Source organism: Myxocyprinus asiaticus, chromosome 14, assembly GCF_019703515.2.
Source record: "Myxocyprinus asiaticus isolate MX2 ecotype Aquarium Trade chromosome 14, UBuf_Myxa_2, whole genome shotgun sequence".
NCBI classification, from domain to species: domain Eukaryota; kingdom Metazoa; phylum Chordata; class Actinopteri; order Cypriniformes; family Catostomidae; genus Myxocyprinus; species Myxocyprinus asiaticus.
In genome coordinates, this window is record NC_059357.1 from 10994664 (window position 1) to 11013536 (window position 18873).

General features: G+C 36.9%; 1 protein-coding gene across 17 annotated transcripts in view; it reads right to left on the reverse strand.

Annotated features, from left to right (window-relative positions):
• The window catches only part of LOC127451576 (sodium channel protein type 4 subunit alpha B-like), a 141241-nt gene that overhangs the window by 22866 nt on the left and 99502 nt on the right, over window positions 1–18873 (reverse strand). For 2 of the 17 annotated variants that reach the window (XM_051716337.1, XM_051716336.1), the window contains exons 1-5: window positions 3124–3287; window positions 1898–2222; window positions 1622–1740; window positions 549–632; window positions 223–351 (exon numbers count right to left, since the gene is read on the reverse strand). The exons of 13 other annotated variants lie outside the window; for them this stretch is intronic. In XM_051716337.1, coding sequence (XP_051572297.1) covers window positions 223–351; window positions 549–632; window positions 1622–1740; window positions 1898–2222; window positions 3124–3230 — 764 coding nt within the window. In that variant the 5' untranslated portion in view covers window positions 3231–3287. Of the gene's footprint in view, window positions 1–222; window positions 352–548; window positions 633–1621; window positions 1741–1897; window positions 2223–3123; window positions 3288–18873 lie in introns of those variants that run through there. 2 more of the 17 variants (XM_051716338.1, XM_051716352.1) reach the window with 2 other exon arrangements.

The following is an 18873-nucleotide window of genomic DNA, read 5'->3' on the forward strand; positions in this document are numbered from 1 at the left end:
TAATGTGAGTGGTCATGATTTCCTACATCTATTGCAAAATTACAATTCATGTCTTTTGGAGTTTAACTTTTTTTGAGGAAAAAATTACTGAGTGCACCTTTAAGTAAATTTGAGAAAATTCTGCACATTTTTCATATTCTTCAGTAAATTTAGAGCCATTACAAATGCTTGTTTAACCAGTGATTTTACAATCAGGTTATATTCATTCAGGGCCATACTTACGCCATGCTGATGACCATGAAATCTAGCCAATTCCACGGATCTCGAAGGCATGTGAAATTTCCAATGCAGAAGCCTCTGGACAGCACCTTTACCAATGCCTCAAAGGTGTAAATGCCAATGAAAACATATCTATCACAAGATGAGGAAACAAACAACACATTAATCAACAGGACAAATTCCTTCATTGCTGTGACCTACACATCTCTTCTCTGCATCATCCTACTGGACTTTACAATCAGTTATTTAAAGTTTGGATTTTACATTCTTTTATGATAATTAAAAATATACAGTAAATGAAATATTTGGAGATGTAGTGCGATTCTTACTCTACTGTTTTGGCTGGAGCGTCAATCATCTTCATGAACATGCAGTTTGACAAGATGGTTAACATGATGAACATGCGAAAAAAATTGTTGTGGAGTAAAGGAGAATTTAGTAGGAACTATTTGCTCTTCATTATAAAAAAAAAAAAAAAAAAAAACAACCCACACCAGCCAAAGTAAATAAATATGAGACTTTTTACTGATTTGAAATTCTAAGGCAAAACTGTCAATGTAGGATTCGATCACATTTAATACTTGAAGCATAAATTTAACTCTACCCAGCAGGGTCGTTTCAGACCATTCTGGCGGCCTATGCGAGATCCCTATTGCTGCCCCCGTTGGGGTGTGTTGCGGTGGCCTCCTCTTTGGCACCCCCCAGCAGGTGACATGTTTCATTTTGTTTCATTCAACTGCGCTATCTTGCTGTTCTGCTGTTTTGAAGGCATCGTGGACCATATTTGCACCCATCTGTGCTATTTTTAATTGTTGGTCTTTTGTAAACATGCACTAGATGGGCGTTTCCAGAGAAGTGTGCTGCGTTTTAAGAGCGGCACAATCACAACTTCTAAAAATGTGTCTCATTCTGCTGCTGCCACTGACTGGGCAAAACACATGCAGTCCTGTGTGTAAACAAACACGGAAGATTTGAGATGTGAAGACCAGCATCTCTGCTTTGGCTTGTTGAAACCAGTTAAAGCACCCAACATCACCGTGGATTGTATTACGTTTGTGTATTCAGAACATTTCAGCGTGGCATGCTGTTAGCTAATCATAACAGTGGGCATTTACATTTAAGTCTTAATGGGCCAGAGAGATTAAAACAGAGTGTTTTAGGCAGAGGACCAGAGACAGGGTGGAAAATTATTATATATGACTAAAGTATGACTGATTTGGTGCAACAACAACAACAACAAAAAAAAAACATTACTAACATTATAAGTGGACCTCAGGGAAGGCAATAAAATTATAAAAAAAAGAGTATGTCATGACCCAATTAACATTATTTATATGGGTTGCATGCAGTAATCTTATACACAACTACTGTCTTCATTGGTTATTTTGAATATGAAGGATATGAATGTATGAGTATTCTTATGGCTACTCGTCGAACACAGCTGAAGGGACTTAGAATGTAGCAGGCAGGTTCAGCATTGAATCGATATATTGTATTCCCTTTGGTGATCACGATGAACGTCTGCAAAACAGAAAAACGGGCATAATAACTTCATGTTTCTAATTTTATCCATATCCTTTGCTTCTTATTACAAAAATAAAACAATTATTCTCGAATGGAGATTCATCATAGACTCAAAACTATTTATTGACATCAGCATTTCACTTATGCCACAGACTTTTTGTGCTTTGTAGAATGGATCCAACTCTTCAAGAGGCACATTGAGGAGCTTTGATGGAGGGTCTCCATAGATGAATGGCAGGACCTTTCCAGCTTCCAAATCACTGCTGGGTTTGGGCAGGTCCTCCTCATCCACCTCAATATTCTGGGCCTTTAATTGCTCCTTTTTGGCGGCTTCTTCTGCCATCCGCTGCTCGATCTCAGCAAGGGACTCCCAAGTGAAGGGGCGAAAAACATCGCTGCCTGTTAGTGGGAGTAAGCGTGCCATTTTGACATTCTGATGGATGAGGGATGCCACCAATTCGGGGTCTCTCAGTTGTGATCTGCCAGTATAGAGAGGAGAGTAGAAGAGAGGAGAGAAAAAGCAAGTTTGGTAGGGAATGAAGAGAGAGAGAGAGAGAGAGAGAGAGAAAGAGAGAGAGAGAGAAACATTAGTAAATGTTGTAAATGCAAGACTTTCTATAAACAAAACCAGAATGATGAATTTAAAGATCATAATAAAGATCAATCCTTCATGTCTTCATGGTACACATCATACACTCTCACCACAAACAGATTAGACCAGCCAAAATTATTTTTGCAACATCGCACATGCAAGTTAAACAAGTATTAGTTAAACATTAAAGGTAAAGTAAAAAAAAAAAAAAAAAGCCACGAGAAAGTGTGGGGTTTTGTGGCTTTTAGTCCAAGTCTGTTAGCTTTAAAGTGATTTATATGTTAGTGTTTACCTCAACATTGACCAAATGAACTTATAGCATATATACAAATAAAACATTTACAGTTTTCTGGGAAAATGGACCAAAAATATAGATGATATAGATGGCGAACTATAGCATAGCTGCTGAAATCACTTACAGCACCTTTAAAGCTTTAAAGCTGATTTGAAATTGTGTGTGCTGTTAAAAGCACTATACAAATAAAAATAACTTTAATTTTCTGCACATATAAAAAAGTATGATATTGGTGCTGTTCTTGAAGAGGTTTTGTCTAGTTTTTTAGCATTGGTTTAACGTACAACATAACATAGAAAATTTAAAACTGAGCCAACATGGAAATTATTCAGTCAAACAAGACACAAATTATACTGTGTTGTCAAAATTGTGTAATTAATTACTCAGTAAAGTACAAAGTATTACCATTTATTTGCACAGCACGGTCACCAAAAAAGTTAATGATAGCATATTGAGCAAACTGGTAAATGGCTTTAATAGTTTTCAGACTTACAGTTGATGAGGCCATAGTTTTAAATTCTTGGCTCTGTTTGGGTGAGCTGCACGATTCCTACGCCAAACCTCCAGCAGGTTTATCTTTTGTTTATGCATTGCTTCCATCCCTCCAGTTTCTATGTAGAGTTAATGTTTTCAACAAATTCGAAGACTGACTGCTTATTTTTGTTGCCAGCTTTTACTTATTGAATCCAGCTGGACCAGGATGAGATCCCGCCCCCTCAGATGAACTAACATGTTCCGCACACAAAGATTCAGTTTTCCTCCTGAAAGTCATTGCATAATAGAACACTGCACTAGGTTGTTTAGAATTGAGCAATTATTGTGCTATTCTGCTGGCACTACCTCTTGAGGAGTTGCCAGTCTCCATCTCAAACAACTCTTCTTGTCATATGGGATTAGTACAACAAGGAACACTATGCAGTGCTTCATTAATGAAAAGGCTCTTCAGTCATTTAAACTGAATTTAGATTTAACTAATTATGAAAGAACAAAGCTTAGTTTAATGTTATATTAAAATCTGAAGTGTGTCCTTTCTGTGACACTAGAACTGCACCAAATGGAATTGAAAGCATGAACATTGTTTTCAAACAGATTTTTTAGTACAACTGCAACAATCACTGGCAATGACAGGCAGACGATGATGTGAAGAACCCAAGTGCAGTTTATTTACAGTGGCATCCAAATGTGAAACATAACAAACCATAAACATGACTATACTTGACAAGATGCTACACAAACAATACCTGACCCAGAACAATGGCAAACATCAGGGCTAAATACACAGACATGGGTAACAAGTAAACAAGACAACCAATCACAAGACTGAACTAATAATAAGACAATGATACATGAACCAATGACATAACAGAACTGATAACAAGATAACAAGACTCATGAACACAAACCAATGAGAACAAAACACATGGAACAAGAGAGGATCACATGAGGGAACAGATCACATGACATGGCAATGAAACAAGAATGAAACTTTCAAAATAAAAAACATGAACACAAAACATGAACAAAACACATAAACATGACAACAACCTCCGTCTTCCGTTGCTTGAACAAACAGATAGTCCCACCCCAAACTCACACCATTGGTCGAGCCAATGTTGCTTTGTCAGGCTGGCCTCTCAAAAAAACATATCAATGTCTGAAAGTGCTACGGAAGCAAAAGAAGATGTTTAATGAATATCACAGCCCATACATTTAATACATGGCAGTGGTAAGTGCCTCACTTACCACTGCCATGCGTTATGCGTTTAACCCTTAAATGCATACTTTAGGTCTTTAGTGACCCGTGACCTTATTCCACCCCCTCTACCTCATCCATTTTTTGGTATTCTTTAGTATTTCTCTATCTTGCTCTTATAAACAGTGTAAAAAAAAAAAAAAAAAAATCTATTTAGACTCAATAAGTGCCTGAGAAAATACTTATGTGTAGCTTATTAGTAGCTTATTAGGACTATGTGCTTCTCTGTGAGTCTATGGGAGCTTTGTGAGTGCTATTTGAATTGGATCTGCATCAGATATCCTGTTGGACAATGGGCTTTCAATCAACATATTTTTGTCCCACTTGGAAGCCTGGCTTCTACGATGACTGGACGAGCTCTCAAATGGGTGGGACTTCACATAAACAGCCAAGAATCGAAACAGTGATATATGTAATTGGCAGCATATGAAATGTAATAGCAATGCTGTCGAGAGTGTTCGTCGCTCAGATATACACATACAGATATGTGCAATCTTATGTATTTCAGCTTCCATTATAGGGTATTTTGCCTATTTTGTTGCAAAATATTTTTGAGCTTAGTTAATTATTTTCATTAAGAAATGTCACTGTTTGTGTAGTAGTTTGATTAGCTTTTGAAAGCAACATTGCAGATACCAAAAAATCTGAAAAAAGTCTTTTTTAAAGGAATAGTTCACTCAAAAAGGAAAATTCTCTCATCATTTACTCACCCTCATGCCTTCCCAGATGCATATGACTTTCTTTCCTCTGCAGAACATAAATTATGAATTTTAGAAGAATATTTCAGCTCTGTAGGTCCCATTAATGCAAGAGAATGGGTGCCAAAATGTTGATGCTACAAAAAGCACATAACGACAGCATAAAAGTAATCCATATGACTCCAGTGGTTAAATCCATATCTTCAGAAGTGATTTGATAGGTGTGGATGAGAAACAGATAAATATTTGTCAGTTTTTGCTCAAAATTCTTCTCCCTGCCCAGCAGGAGGTGTATATTGAAAGAATGTGAATCACCAAAAACACAAGAAGAAGAATATAAAAGTTAAAGTGGAGATTGACTGAGCATGGAGGAGAATTAATAGTAAAAATTGACTAAAATATTGAACTGTTTCTCACCCCCACCTATCAAATCACTTCTGAAGTCATTAATTTAACCACCGGAGTCATATGGATTACTTTTATGCTGACCTATGTGATTTTTGGAGCTTCAAAAGGTTGGCACCCATTCACTTGCACTGTACGGACCAAAAGATCTGAGAAATTTTAGGTAAACTTAGGATGACCATACGTCCTCTTTTTCCCCGACATGTCCTCTTTTTCAGATCTTAAAAAAGTGTCCGGCTGGGATTTCTAAATTTGTGAAAATGTCCTGGATTCGGCTTTAGATGCATTATGATGTGCATCTGGTCTAATACTTCATTGTGTGTGCGCACATATTTGCATTGCTTTAACCCCTCTTTATAAGTCCCGCCTTCTCGCGCACCAATGAAGCAACTATTGGCCAAATTCCTGCCTGTCAGTCTCTCCGCGAATCGCTGTTGTGTTCGGCATTAAATAGTTGCTTGACGGTAGCAGCAAATGACAGCTGAGTGGAAACAATGCTCAAACGAAAGAGCAAATTTACAGAAGATTTGCCCAAAAAATTCCCGTGCTTTCTTCCAGGTCGAGATCCGTGGGAAGCAGAATGTATGACATGTAAAGCTGGCACTTATGTGTCAGTTGCTAATAAAGGTGCAAGTGATTTAGAAGCACACATTAGCTCTGCAAAGCATAAAGAGTCAGCAAAAGGTGAAAGTTCATCAGGTAAATTAACGGACTACTTTTTGCGACCAGGTAAAATTGTTATCACACTGCTTCATTTTCCATGGCCATTCAAAATAATAGTAATAGTAAATGAAGGTACACTCATGGCATCAAATATTTTATTTTAGTACATGGACGTTCAAAAGAATGTTGGAAATTTGTATTTATTTATATATATTTATGTTATGCTAATAGAGTGTCTTTTTCACTGTATTAAAGTTTGCATTCATGGTAACACTGTTTTGAATCCTGTTATTTTTATTATTATTATTATTATTATTATTTATGTATATGCCACTTCGGTGACCTTTAAATAGGCCTAAGTGCTGTCTGAAAGTTCGCTCCATTGGCCATCCCAGGTGTATAAAGGTATTTTTTGGAGCAAATCAACTGAGCGCTTGTGACAGTGGAATTTGTAGTTGTAGAGATTAGCCACACATGTGTATCAGTAAATTTGAAGTCACAGAGAAAAATGTTTTAAGAGTTACAAACTTGTAGATTTTTTTCTCTCTCCCACAAACACAACACAACAGTTACACCTTATCAAATTCTTCATTGCAGGTGCACAAATCCTATTCTACGAATGACAAACTAAGAAACCCATACGCTCACATTTTTGCTACAGTTGCTGCAGTGAATATGGTGCAAAACACATTCACACACCCGCATCAAAAAATGTGAAGTCACGGACAAATTTTGCTCATCAGCAAATCAGTATGTGAATTCATCCAATGAGAGTTGCACACTTGTAGAATATTTTCTCACAAATTATTATTATTTTTTTTTCTTGGATAATTTTCTAGCACAAACACAAGTACATAACTACAACTGCTTGAATCTGCTGCTACGAGTCTCAAACACTGTTTTTCGCTTGCAAATGACAAGTTTCGCGCGCTCTCCATTTTGCACCACATATCTATGTTAAATATGGAGCAAAAGTGATTTGTGCATCTGTAGAGGCAGCGGCGGGCACTGTTCAGAGATCAGAGAATGTTGGCCAATCAGAAGAGCTAGTTTGGGCGCCTACCCGTTGGCGGAACTTGGCGACCCAAAGAGTAGAAAAGGGGAAAAAAAACTTCCATGAGCATCTTCCCGAGCTGGCAGTGGCAAATACCAATAAAGGTATGTTTTTTTCTTTCTTTTTCCGTTATACATTTGTTTATAGTTTAAATATGCGCGCTGGTCAGCTACGGTTGGTAATCAGTGTTTCTTAGTTAGATTAGCCTTTCTTGTTTCACGAAAGGTAAGCTAACGCTAGACTACCTGCACTGTTAAGTTTGCTGTTCAGTCGTCTCATATAAATGATACCCTCATATTAAACGATTTATACCTTATATTCTCTTCTGCTTTACCTTCTAGAAAAATGACAGAACAGGGTGGGTCTTCGCAGGTGAGTATCATATCATATGTATGCGCTAATGTAAGATTACCCTTATGAGAATTTACCATGGTCAGAAAACCATGGGTACCATGTTTCTCTCTCTCTCTCTCTCTCTCTCTCTCTCTCTCTCTCTCTCTCTCTCTCTCTTTCTTTTTGTTTGTTTTGTTTTGTTTGTTTTTGGTGGATAGTAATTTTTATAGGAATACCATAGTAAAGTAATGTAAGAGTTTGTATTACAGTAGGCAATTTGCCCAGTAATTATTACTCCCATAGGGAAGCAGTCCCGAAATTAGAAGCTGCAGTGAGTCACAGAGCGGGTTAATTAAAATTTTTAAACATATGTGTAATGTGGACCACACATGGACTATAATAAATCAGTTTTGCATAAAACAAACCTGAAATTAAAATACCGGAATTCTATTTGTTATAGTCATGGCACATAGAAACAATGATAAATATGATCTAACATTATCGCTCACTCACTAAACTCTAGCTTAGTTTCATGAGGAAGCACCTGTTTCCAAGTGATTAAGCCTCTGTTGCAGGTCAGCAAACGTGATTTAGTGGGACACTAAATCTTGGCTGTAGGGCACATGGGAGTGAGATAACTTACCAGGCGTGGACTGGCCATTGGGAGAACCGGGACTTTTCCCGGTGGGCCGGCCACGAAATGGGGCCGCATGGGCCGCCACGTTATGCAGAACACGCCACAAAACGGCGCCACAATTTGCAGAAAAGGACAGCTGTTGTAGTTATGTACTTGTGTTTGAGCTAGAAAAATATCCAAGAATTTTTTTTTTTTTTTTCTGAGAAAATATTCTACAAGTGTGCAACTCTCACTGGATGAATTCACATATTGATTTGCTGATGAGCAAAATTTGTCTGTGACTTCACATTTATGATGCGGGTGTGTGAATGTGTTTTGCACCATATTCACTGCAGCAACTGTAGCAAAAATGTGAGTGTATGAGTTTCTTAATTTGCCATTCATAGAATAGGATTTGTGCACCTGCAATGAAGAATTTGAGAAGGTGTAACTGTTGTGTTGTGTTAAAAACAGATAGTTGCATTTTTTTTTTAATAACCATAAGATACAATGCCATATTTTGGCAGGTTCTTAATCATAATCATATTTTGGAGTCAATGAAATTAATAGGCCTCTCAATTTTTTTAATTTGCAGAAATGTGCTTCGTAGCTTTTATTTCCTTTCATAATGTAATGCATTCAGCCTAATCACCTCTTAAGAAAAGAAGCAAAAGTTTTTGATATCACAACAGGAAAACCGTTTTAATGTCAAATAAAAATAAGTAGGCTAAATGCATTAACTATGCAAAAACATTTTACAGCATTGTTTAATTCAGTAATCCTATTACATTTGGCAGTCCCAGTATATGGTAATACTGAGTGAAATCCAGGACAATGTAGCCTAGGTCTATTATAAGAAATATCTTTAATATCATCTTTGTCACAAAACAGTATCCTACTTGATAATATTAGGTCATGCCATTGTATCTTCACTGTATCTCCAAAACTGCACAGAACTACCATGTGTTCAATGTGAGGAGATGCACTGTCCTTAAATAGGCAGTAACCATACAGTAAAATAATACAGTTTGATATATGCAACATTTACTTTTGGCCTTTTACCCTCAAGTCAAGTTTGATTTTTGTCCCTTCACAGGAAAAAGTGTGGGCACCTCTGCACTAAAGTAAACAAGATATCCTTGAGCACACATTTGTTTCACCTTGTGTTCTCAGAGTTAAATGATATGTAATATGTACATGTAATGTTGTGTTTTATATAATCATTCCATCAAACTTCTTGTGTTTTATCATTGAATTTGTGAAATTATAGACATTGTTTGAAAAAATTAATTAATAAATTATAGGCTATATTTTTTATTTATTCTGTGCAGATTATCTTTATTTTCTTATGTAAAACAGAAAAATATGTATTTTTGTCTGTAATCATTAATTTAAGTTTAGCCTGTGAGTAGAGAGTCAGGTATGTTTTTGGAGCTCTCTGTCAATGAGTAAAAAAAAAAAAAGAAGTATATTAAGGGTACGTTTACACGACAACAATTTACTAAAAACGGAAAAGTTTTTCCTTTGCGGTTTTGAAAAGTTTCGCATACAGACGACAACGTTGTCAAAACGATCCCCGTTCACACGGATCCACGAAAACGACTAAAAACGCTGTATTATGCATGCCAGGCCAGTAGTTGGCGATGTCACTCTGTAAAGAAACACTACGTGCCTGCACACATAAGCATTCTTCCACAGAGCGATGAATACAAACAATGAAGATGGCGAAAGCATCGAGCAATTTTGTCTGGACGGATGTTGAGCTTCAATTACTTTGCTTGAGAAGCTTCAATAAACAGTCCTGTAGTCCGCCATTGTAGTTTTGAATGTCTCGCATGTTGTTTTGAAGTACTCGCGCACATGCCTATAGACTGAACACGTAATACGCGTGCGCATGACATCATCGTTTTCACAAATTCGCCTTTTTGTAAACTTACACGGAGACGATAATGGCATCGTTTTCAAAAACATGCATTTTGAAACCCGTTTTCAGGCCCCAAAACGCCGTTGTCATGTAAACGAACAGCCAAAACGCATAAAAAGTTTTTTGTAGAAAACTTTGTGTAAACGGCCCCTAAGTGAAAATTTGTTAAAATTTAAAACTGATTACAGAAGTGTTCTAAAGATGGATTGAGTTCATGTATGTGCTTATCTGACAATAGTTTAACAGATATTCTGAGTTTTATTAACGAGCAGTGCAAACATTTTCGTTTGATGTTGCCGCCTGTGCGTAAATTTAAAGCGTGGGTTCTCTATGTTAATATGAGTTTTATACATATAAATCTGATGGATTGAGTTCACAAAAGTGTCATTCAGTGTATTGAACGAGCGTAGCTTTCGGTTTGACCTCAGAATGTATGTTTATAACCATATTTGTGGCCCAGACAGTTGATGAACTTGCAGTTACTGTATTAATGGGGGGCAAGGCTTAATGTGTTTTCTCTCATACATCCTCCAGCCGAGAGACCACTGATCTGAGGTTGTGTGTGTTTCCTGCCCTCATACACTGCATGTATGTTAACAAAAACCACTATACGATCACATAACTGAGACATATTTGCTGGAGTTTATTATTTGTTTCCCTTAAGTGTAATATTTGTGTAAATGAATGTGTTGTTGAAATAATTTGATTTTTATCATTTAATTTGTGTTTTATGTGAATAATTGTGTACGTTTGCGAGATATGTTAAGTGAGGCACAGAAAGAGATTGTTTACTGTAAAGCAAGACTTCTTTGAAGAGAATATTATCTTGGAGAACGGCCTGTGACTAGAGAGAATCAGCTGAGGGACCACTGATCTGAGGGTGTGTGTGTGTTTCCTGCCCTGTTTCTAATAAACTGCAGACGTGATTGGTTCATTTGTGGTGCTGGGTGAAATCCGCTACATACATATTTACAAAATTATTACAATTCATATTTACACACCTAAATGTCACATAAAAAAGCAAACAGTGATTGGTGATGTTGATCAGACAATCTCTTCCTGTCTAAGTGGACAGTTCTTGGCCATAATAAGCTGCAAATAGAACCAGATGGCAATAGTCAAACGTCTGGCTACACTAGACTGTAAGAATGCCATTTTAAATGAAAAAATAGCAACTGTTTACAGTCACACAATTCCCAGAATAACAGGAGGTTATTTGTTTTCAGAAAAAGAGAATGAAACCCAACATTTCCAAGCTATAGTTTGTGAACAAGATCTGTTATATATCCAGTGTTTGGCTCAAAAGATCTGTATGGACATTTTGAGCAATGTTATGTTGTAATCTGTCTAATAGCCATTAAATATATTTGGAACTCTTTGACATACTTTGGAATTTGCCCACTGATCCATGTGCTGGGTACTGAGACCAGTGTTTATACTGGTCGGGAGCCAAAGGCGAGTTTGTGTCAGTATGCTTTTACACAACACACACTCACCTGTTCTGACCCATAGTCACTAATGAAGCCTGTTATGTTTAGAATGCCTATTAGTGATTTATATAGCCGACACCTGGTAAACAGGTGTTTTGGTTGGTTGGCTAAAGTGACTTTAATGAATTTGTAGTGATTTAGTGTGTCAGTCGTATACTGGTGGTGTTGGGAGGGACTGAAGCCGAGAAACCATGTGGTACCTCCTTAGCAGCTGCTGTAGGCCATCACTGTGCAGTATAGCATCGGGTTACTGGTGACTCCACTCGTTCCTGCTGTGTGTTTGCTTGCTTACATTGTGCTGATAAACATGCCCCACCTACCCAGCTCGATCAGCCCGGCATTCTACAGGCTTTTCATTCTGGTCCAAAACACCAAATTAAAGACATAGTTTACCCAAAAATGAAAATTATTTGCTATATTACTCAACCTCATGTTTTTCCAAACCCGTATGACTTTCTTTTTTTTGTGAAACACAAATGATGTTTAGTAGAATGTTAGCCTCAGTCACCATTCAGTTTAAATGTATATTTTTTTACATACTGTAAAAGTCAATGGTAACAAGTTGTCAGTCTTTAAAGCAATATTCCGAAATCAATACAAGTTAAGCTCAATCAACAGCATTTGTGGCATTATGTTGATTACCACAAAAATGTATTTAGACTGGTCCCTCCTCTTCTGTAAAAAAAAAAAAAAAAAAAAAAAGCACAAATCTGGGTTACAGTGAGGTACTTACAATGGAATTGAGTGGGGCCAATCCATAAACATTAAAATACTCACTGTTTCAAAATTATAGCAACAAGATGTAAACAATATATGTTAACAGGATTTTAATATGATAAAATTGCTTAATAACCTTTGCTGTGTAAAATTTGTATCCGATTTTACAACTTTGTTGCCATTATGATATAATGTCGTAACCCTAAAATGCCAAATGTAGATTTAAACTTTACAGCTCAAATAATACACAAGTTTTAACTGAAGAATTAATGTAAGTGCTTTTATAAATTTATAACCTACACATTTCTGCCTCCAAAAATTGGCCCCATCCACTTCCATCTTAAGTGCCTCAATATAACCTTGATTATTGCTTTTTAAAAGAAAAGGTAATCAAGATTATGCCACAAATGCTCTCGATTAAGCTTAACTTGTGTTGAACCCAGAATATTTCATTAACATTATGCCTAACATCTTCTATTGTGTTTCATTAAAGAGAAACAGTTGTTTAGAACAATATGAGGGTGAGTAAATGACAAAAGAATTTTCATTTTTGGTGAACTATCCCTTTAAACCCAGTCCACACGGTACGATGCTGGCAACAAATTTTCAGTTGGAGACAATTTTGTGAATTTAAAAGGTTTCTTTCGTCGTAGGGCATTCTTAGATCCCTTATTTTGACATGATCACCAACAGCCTATTCAATACCTTTGCAATAAATATTAGCCTCCAACGAAGTTTGGGTTTCAGTCCTGTAATGTGACTGTTCCTACGACTGCTGTCTAATGATCTAGCAAGTTTCAAAGTAGCTTCCCTATTCATATGCATCTAATAATGCCATGTCACATCATCTGCTGTCTCTTCTCCTAGCCAGTTCACACGATTCTCATCCACTGCATACTAATCTCTCACTGGACTACAACCCCCATCATGCATTGCCTCCCACCATTATCTCTCACACCTGTTCATTATTGCTAATTATCTGTGTATTTAAGCCCTGGGGTTCTACCATTCTGTCCAAAGTCTTGCTAGTTCTTTCTTTGGCTGCAATTCTGTGTGTTTATTCCTGTTTTGGGTTTTTGTCCTGTGCCTGTTTATTGTGGATTTTGCCTCTGTGTTCCCCATTTTGGATTTGTCTGCGTCGCTGGACTGTTTTCTGGTTTTGACCTTTTTGCCTGCTTGATCACTCTATTAAACCTGCGTATGGATGCTACGTCTGCCCTTCAGTCTAGTTCGTTACAGATGACTGATATTTTCCCACAACTAATGGGATTCACTGCTCCAATCTGTTCTCCTCCTGATCACTTGCATTTGCTCTCTCTGTCTCCCTCTCTTCACTCTGAGTTCATTTCAGGGATCTCAAGAGTCAGTGGTCCAGCAGTGGCTGGCTACATTCACACAGTCAGTGGTTGGGATTGGCAAATACAGGTGCATCTCAATAAATTAGAATGTCGTGGAGAAGTTCATTTATTTCAGTAATTCAACTCAAATTGTGAAACTCGTGTATTAAATAAATTCAGTGCACACAGACTGAAGTAGTTTAAGTCTTTGGTTCTTTTAATTGTGATGATTTTAGCTCACATTTAACAAAAACCCACCAATTCACTCTCAAATTAGAATACATAAGACCAATAAAAAAAACATTTTTAGTGAATTGTTGGCCTTCTGGAAAGTATGTTCATTTACTGTATATGTACTCAAAACTTGGTAGGGGCTCCTTTTGCTTTAATTACTGCCTCAATTCGGCGTGGCATGGAGGTGATCAGTTTGTGGCACTGCTGAGGTGGTATGGAAGCCCAGGTTTCTTTGACAGTGGCCTTCAGCTCATCTGCATTTTTTGGTCTCTTGTTTCTCATTTTCCTCTTGACAATACCCCATAGATTCTCTATGGGGTTCAGGTCTGGTGAGTTTACTGGCCAGTCAAGCACACCAACACCATGGTCATTTAACCAACTTTTGGTGCTTTTGGCAGTGTGGGCAGGTGCCAAATCCTGCTGGAAAATGAAATCAGCATCTTTAAAAAGCTGGTCAGCAGAAGGAAGCATGAAGTGCTCCAAAATTTCTTGATAAACGGGTGCAGTGACTTTGGTTTTCAAAAAACACAATGGACCTACACCAGCAGATGACATTGCACCCCAAATCATCACAGACTGTGGAAACTTAACACTGGTCTGTGGTTCAGGAGTGGCTTAACAAGAGGAATATGACAACTGTAGCCAAATTCCTTGACATGTCTGTGTGTAGTGGCTCTTGATGCCTTGACCCCAGCCTCAGTCCATTCCTTGTGAAGTTCACCCAAATTCTTGAATCGATTTTGCTTGACAATCCTCATAAGGCTGCGGTTCTCTCGGTTGGTTGTGCATCTTTTTCTTCCACACTTTTTCCTTCCACTCAACTTTCTGTTAACATGCTTGGATACAGCACTCTGTGAACAGCCAGCTTCTTTGGCAATGAATGTTTGTGGCTTACCCTCCTTGTGAAGGGTGTCAGTGATTGTCTTCTGGACAACTGTCAGATCAGCAGTCTTCCCCATGATTGTGTAGCCTAGTGAACCAAACTGAGAGACCATTTTGAAGGCTCAGGAAACCTTTGCAGGTGTTTTGAGTTGATTAGCTGATTGGCATGTCACCATATTCTAATTTTTTGAGATAGTGAATTGGTGGGTTTTTGTTAAATGTGAGCTAAAATCATCACAATTAAAAGAACCAAAGACTTAAACTACTTCAGTCTGTGTGCAATGAATTTATTTAATACACGAGTTTCACAATTTGAGTTGAATTACTGAAATAAATGAACTTTTCCATGACATTCTAATTTATTGAGATGCACCTGTATATTTACCAACAGGTGTGATTCTTAAATTGCCCCATTCACACAACTAACAGGAGTGGCTCGAATATTGTCTGTATGAACAAATAAGCAAAGTCAAGCCTATTTTCTATTCTTGCAAAATTCATTAATAATGCATGTAACCATTTTTGACTGGCAAAAGTAAATACTGTATCAAACATGGTGACCTCCATTACACCAGAAAGTCTTAACACAATTGATACAACTTCATTTAAAGGAATATTCCTGGTTCAATACAAGTTCTGTAGACATAATTTGTGGCATAATGTTGATTACTACACAAATTAATTTCAACATCCCTCCTTAAAAAATAAAATAAAAAATTTAGTTTTCAGTGAGGCACTTACAGTGGAAGTGATTGGGGACAATTTTTGGAGGGTTTAAAGGAAGAAATGTGAAGCTTATAATTTTGGAAAAACCCTTGCATTAATTCTTCTGTTAAAACTAGTGTAAATTATCGTTTTTACAGCCATTTTAGGGTTTTAGTGTTTACAATGTTAAATAGTCATGGCAACAAAGTTGTAAAATTAGATATAACTTTCCACAGAAAATATTAAAATGTGATTTAATCACACTAAAATCAGGTTCGCACATATTGTTTACTTCTTGTGGCTATACTTTTGAAACAATGAGTATTTAAATTTTTCCGGATTGGCCCCATTCACTTCCATTTAGGGATGTAACAGTGTCACGGTTTCAGGGTATCAGATACATATATACAGCATCATATAAACTCAAATAAATCAAATAAATGTCTAACTTGTGACATAATCCTGTTTCACACTTTATTTTAAAAGCCACATGCTTGAACTGCAGGGCTGTTCAAGTGCATGCACACCAAAGCACATATGCTTACACTCAAACAGATGAAAACATCAGTCATAGAGATGGTAGAAGCATTTTAAAGTGGCAATTCAGAATATTTTGCCTTTAAAAAGTATTCTATGCAACCAGTTTAAATACTCTGTCCATCATAACATTATTTTTTTGAACCAGATAATTAATGCACAGCATAGAGGGTTCAAATATCAGAAATATCCACAGATAGACAGTCTCTAACGCTAATGAATGAATATAACAGGCATAGGCTGTGTCTTGTTTGGAAGGCTGCATGCTCCGGAGGTCGCATTTGTCGGACACATACATCATCGAGGCTGTCTCGTTTCAGAAAAGGGAGTGGGACACTTCGAATGCAGCCTTCGAATGCAACCTTTCACGGGAATTCGGAGGATGCATGAGGTGTATCCTTCGTGGGCACTCACAACCCACAATTCTTTGCTTCAACGGAAATGTCTAAAAAAAAAAAAATTGCCTATAAATATGATGTTCAAATGCAAGTAATGTTAATTCCCAAGTTGAAGTACCTGAAGTAGATGGGTGCAGAGTATATCAGAATCAGAATCAGCTTTATTGCCAAATATACTTACACTTACAAGGAATTTGTCTTGGTGACAGGAGCTTCCAGTGTACAACAATACAAAAACGGCAGCAAGACATAGATAATAATAAAAAATACAAAATAGTTATACACAATAACATGTATGTCACACACAGGACGAGCTGAAGTGGCACAGGAGATGGCAGTCCAAAGTTATGAAGGTTTTTGCTTTTCTTCAAGAATGAGCAAAGTGACGTTGATTTTGCAGGTTAGTGAAACTGTTGTAACTGTGCAAACTGAACGATAGAAATGGCGAGATTTATTATGTTATTGCTATAACAATGCAAAAAGCACTTACCAGTTTGCTTGAAGTGAAAATCAGCCCTCCTTTCCTGTTTAATCAATCACACGATCTCAGGTTTTTAAATCCATAAGGATCTCTGTCAATGGTGATGAGGCAGTGATTATAGAAGACTCATCAGCAAGATCTTCTCGTGCTCTTCGCTTTCAAATTACGTACATCACTTAAAGCATGATTGCGTCACTCAAGGCCAGCTAGAAGGCCTGGACTGGGACATATCCTAAAGACCACACCCACTAAGAACAAATAAATCGATCTGATTGGCTGATGAATCTGACAATTTGACTTTAGATGCCTATTCACTGCAGTGTTGAGGGATTCTGTGGAAATTCGGAAGGCCTGACGGGGTGGAGCTCAGAATCACGTGTTGCTTCGGCTAAGGAGCATGACTTCGGGCATGCGATTTGTGAAACAGTTGTCACACTTTGCTTGTAAGCATTGAGGAATAAATTCTGATTGGATAAACTTTTTTGTTTTATGCTATTCGTTTGTAGATGAATTAGGAGTGGAAAGCGATTGCAAATAAATAGGCAAAAAGGTCAATGAGAATGAAAGGATGAAAAAATATGTATTTATTAGCATGTTACACCAGCAGAGAAGGCTTTGCTGGCCCTGAGAAATCGCGACTGCGCTCCAGTGACAAGCACTTTGTACCTTATGAATGGCAAATTTGTACTCAAAGTAAATTAAAAAACTGCCAACTTGATGTTTAATCACATTTATTTAATAACATGTAATTCAATAATTTCACATTTTTGTTCACAATTTCAGAGAATTAATACTTTAAACATCTCAGAATCACAATTTGTCATCAAATACAGTAGGATACATATTTTCTTTAGCCATTTTGCTTTAAAAATATTACTACACATTTCATTTTAACTTAAGTACCCTTTATTACTCACCCAAAAATAAATTTTAGGAGCACATAAAAGGAGAGGGTTTAATGAACATCACAGGCTATATTTTCAACACAATGGCAGTTGACAGTACCTCACTTTAAAGCTTAAAAAAAAAGAACAAAATGAACATGTGAAGGAGCTTTCCTCATTTCAGGTTGTTTCTCACAAAAAATAAATTATCATATGCCTTCAGACGACTTGAAATTAGATGCACAAGTTACATGGACTACTTTTATGACATCTTTTGGATCCTCTAAGCTTTAAATTGAGCTTCTATCCACTGCCATTGCATTGAAAGGGTGGGCTGTGATATTCATTAAAAATATCTCCTTTTCTGTCCCCACATAAGAAAAGAAAGTCATACAGGTTTGAAACATCATGATGGTGAGTCAAATATGACAGTTTGTATTTTTTGGTGCTAATAGTCTCTTCTGGAACACAGGACTTCTTTGAATGATTCTTGACTCATATCTTTGCAATAGCACATTGCAGGAAGTGAGCATATTTTTCATATAGGGTGAAAAAAAGTCATGTTAAAAAAAAGTATGCACTGACAATTACCCCCTCTTTGATTCTTATTCCCCATGCACACCATCCATTTGATCAGGACTTAAACCATCCTGGTGAAAGCCATTTTCATATGGTGTATCAGCATCACACTGTAAGAGGAAAGCATAATTTTAGAACAGTATTAAATCCATGCACCATCTGCAAAAACAACTTTCCAAGCTTTACTTAATTTGCTATGACAGAACTTACAGTATTACATCATTCTGACAAAACAAAAACATTTGTTTGACAATATTTACTACTCATATAATTCACAGTAATGCCAGAGTAAATACCTGGAAGATCTTTTGCAAGCATCTCCTCTCTTACTTCAATGTATATTTTGGCCAAAAAGATTTTTCTTGGTGCAAGCTCATACACAATACTAGTGAAGCTTTCCTTAAAGCACTGGGCAGTTGATGAATAGATTCAATCAATTTTATCACATAACTGAAAAAAAATAAATAAATAAAAAATTGATAGTAATGGAAAGGTAATCATTCACATTAACTTGATATTAAAGTGGTCACACCATTCTTATAGAAATAGTTCA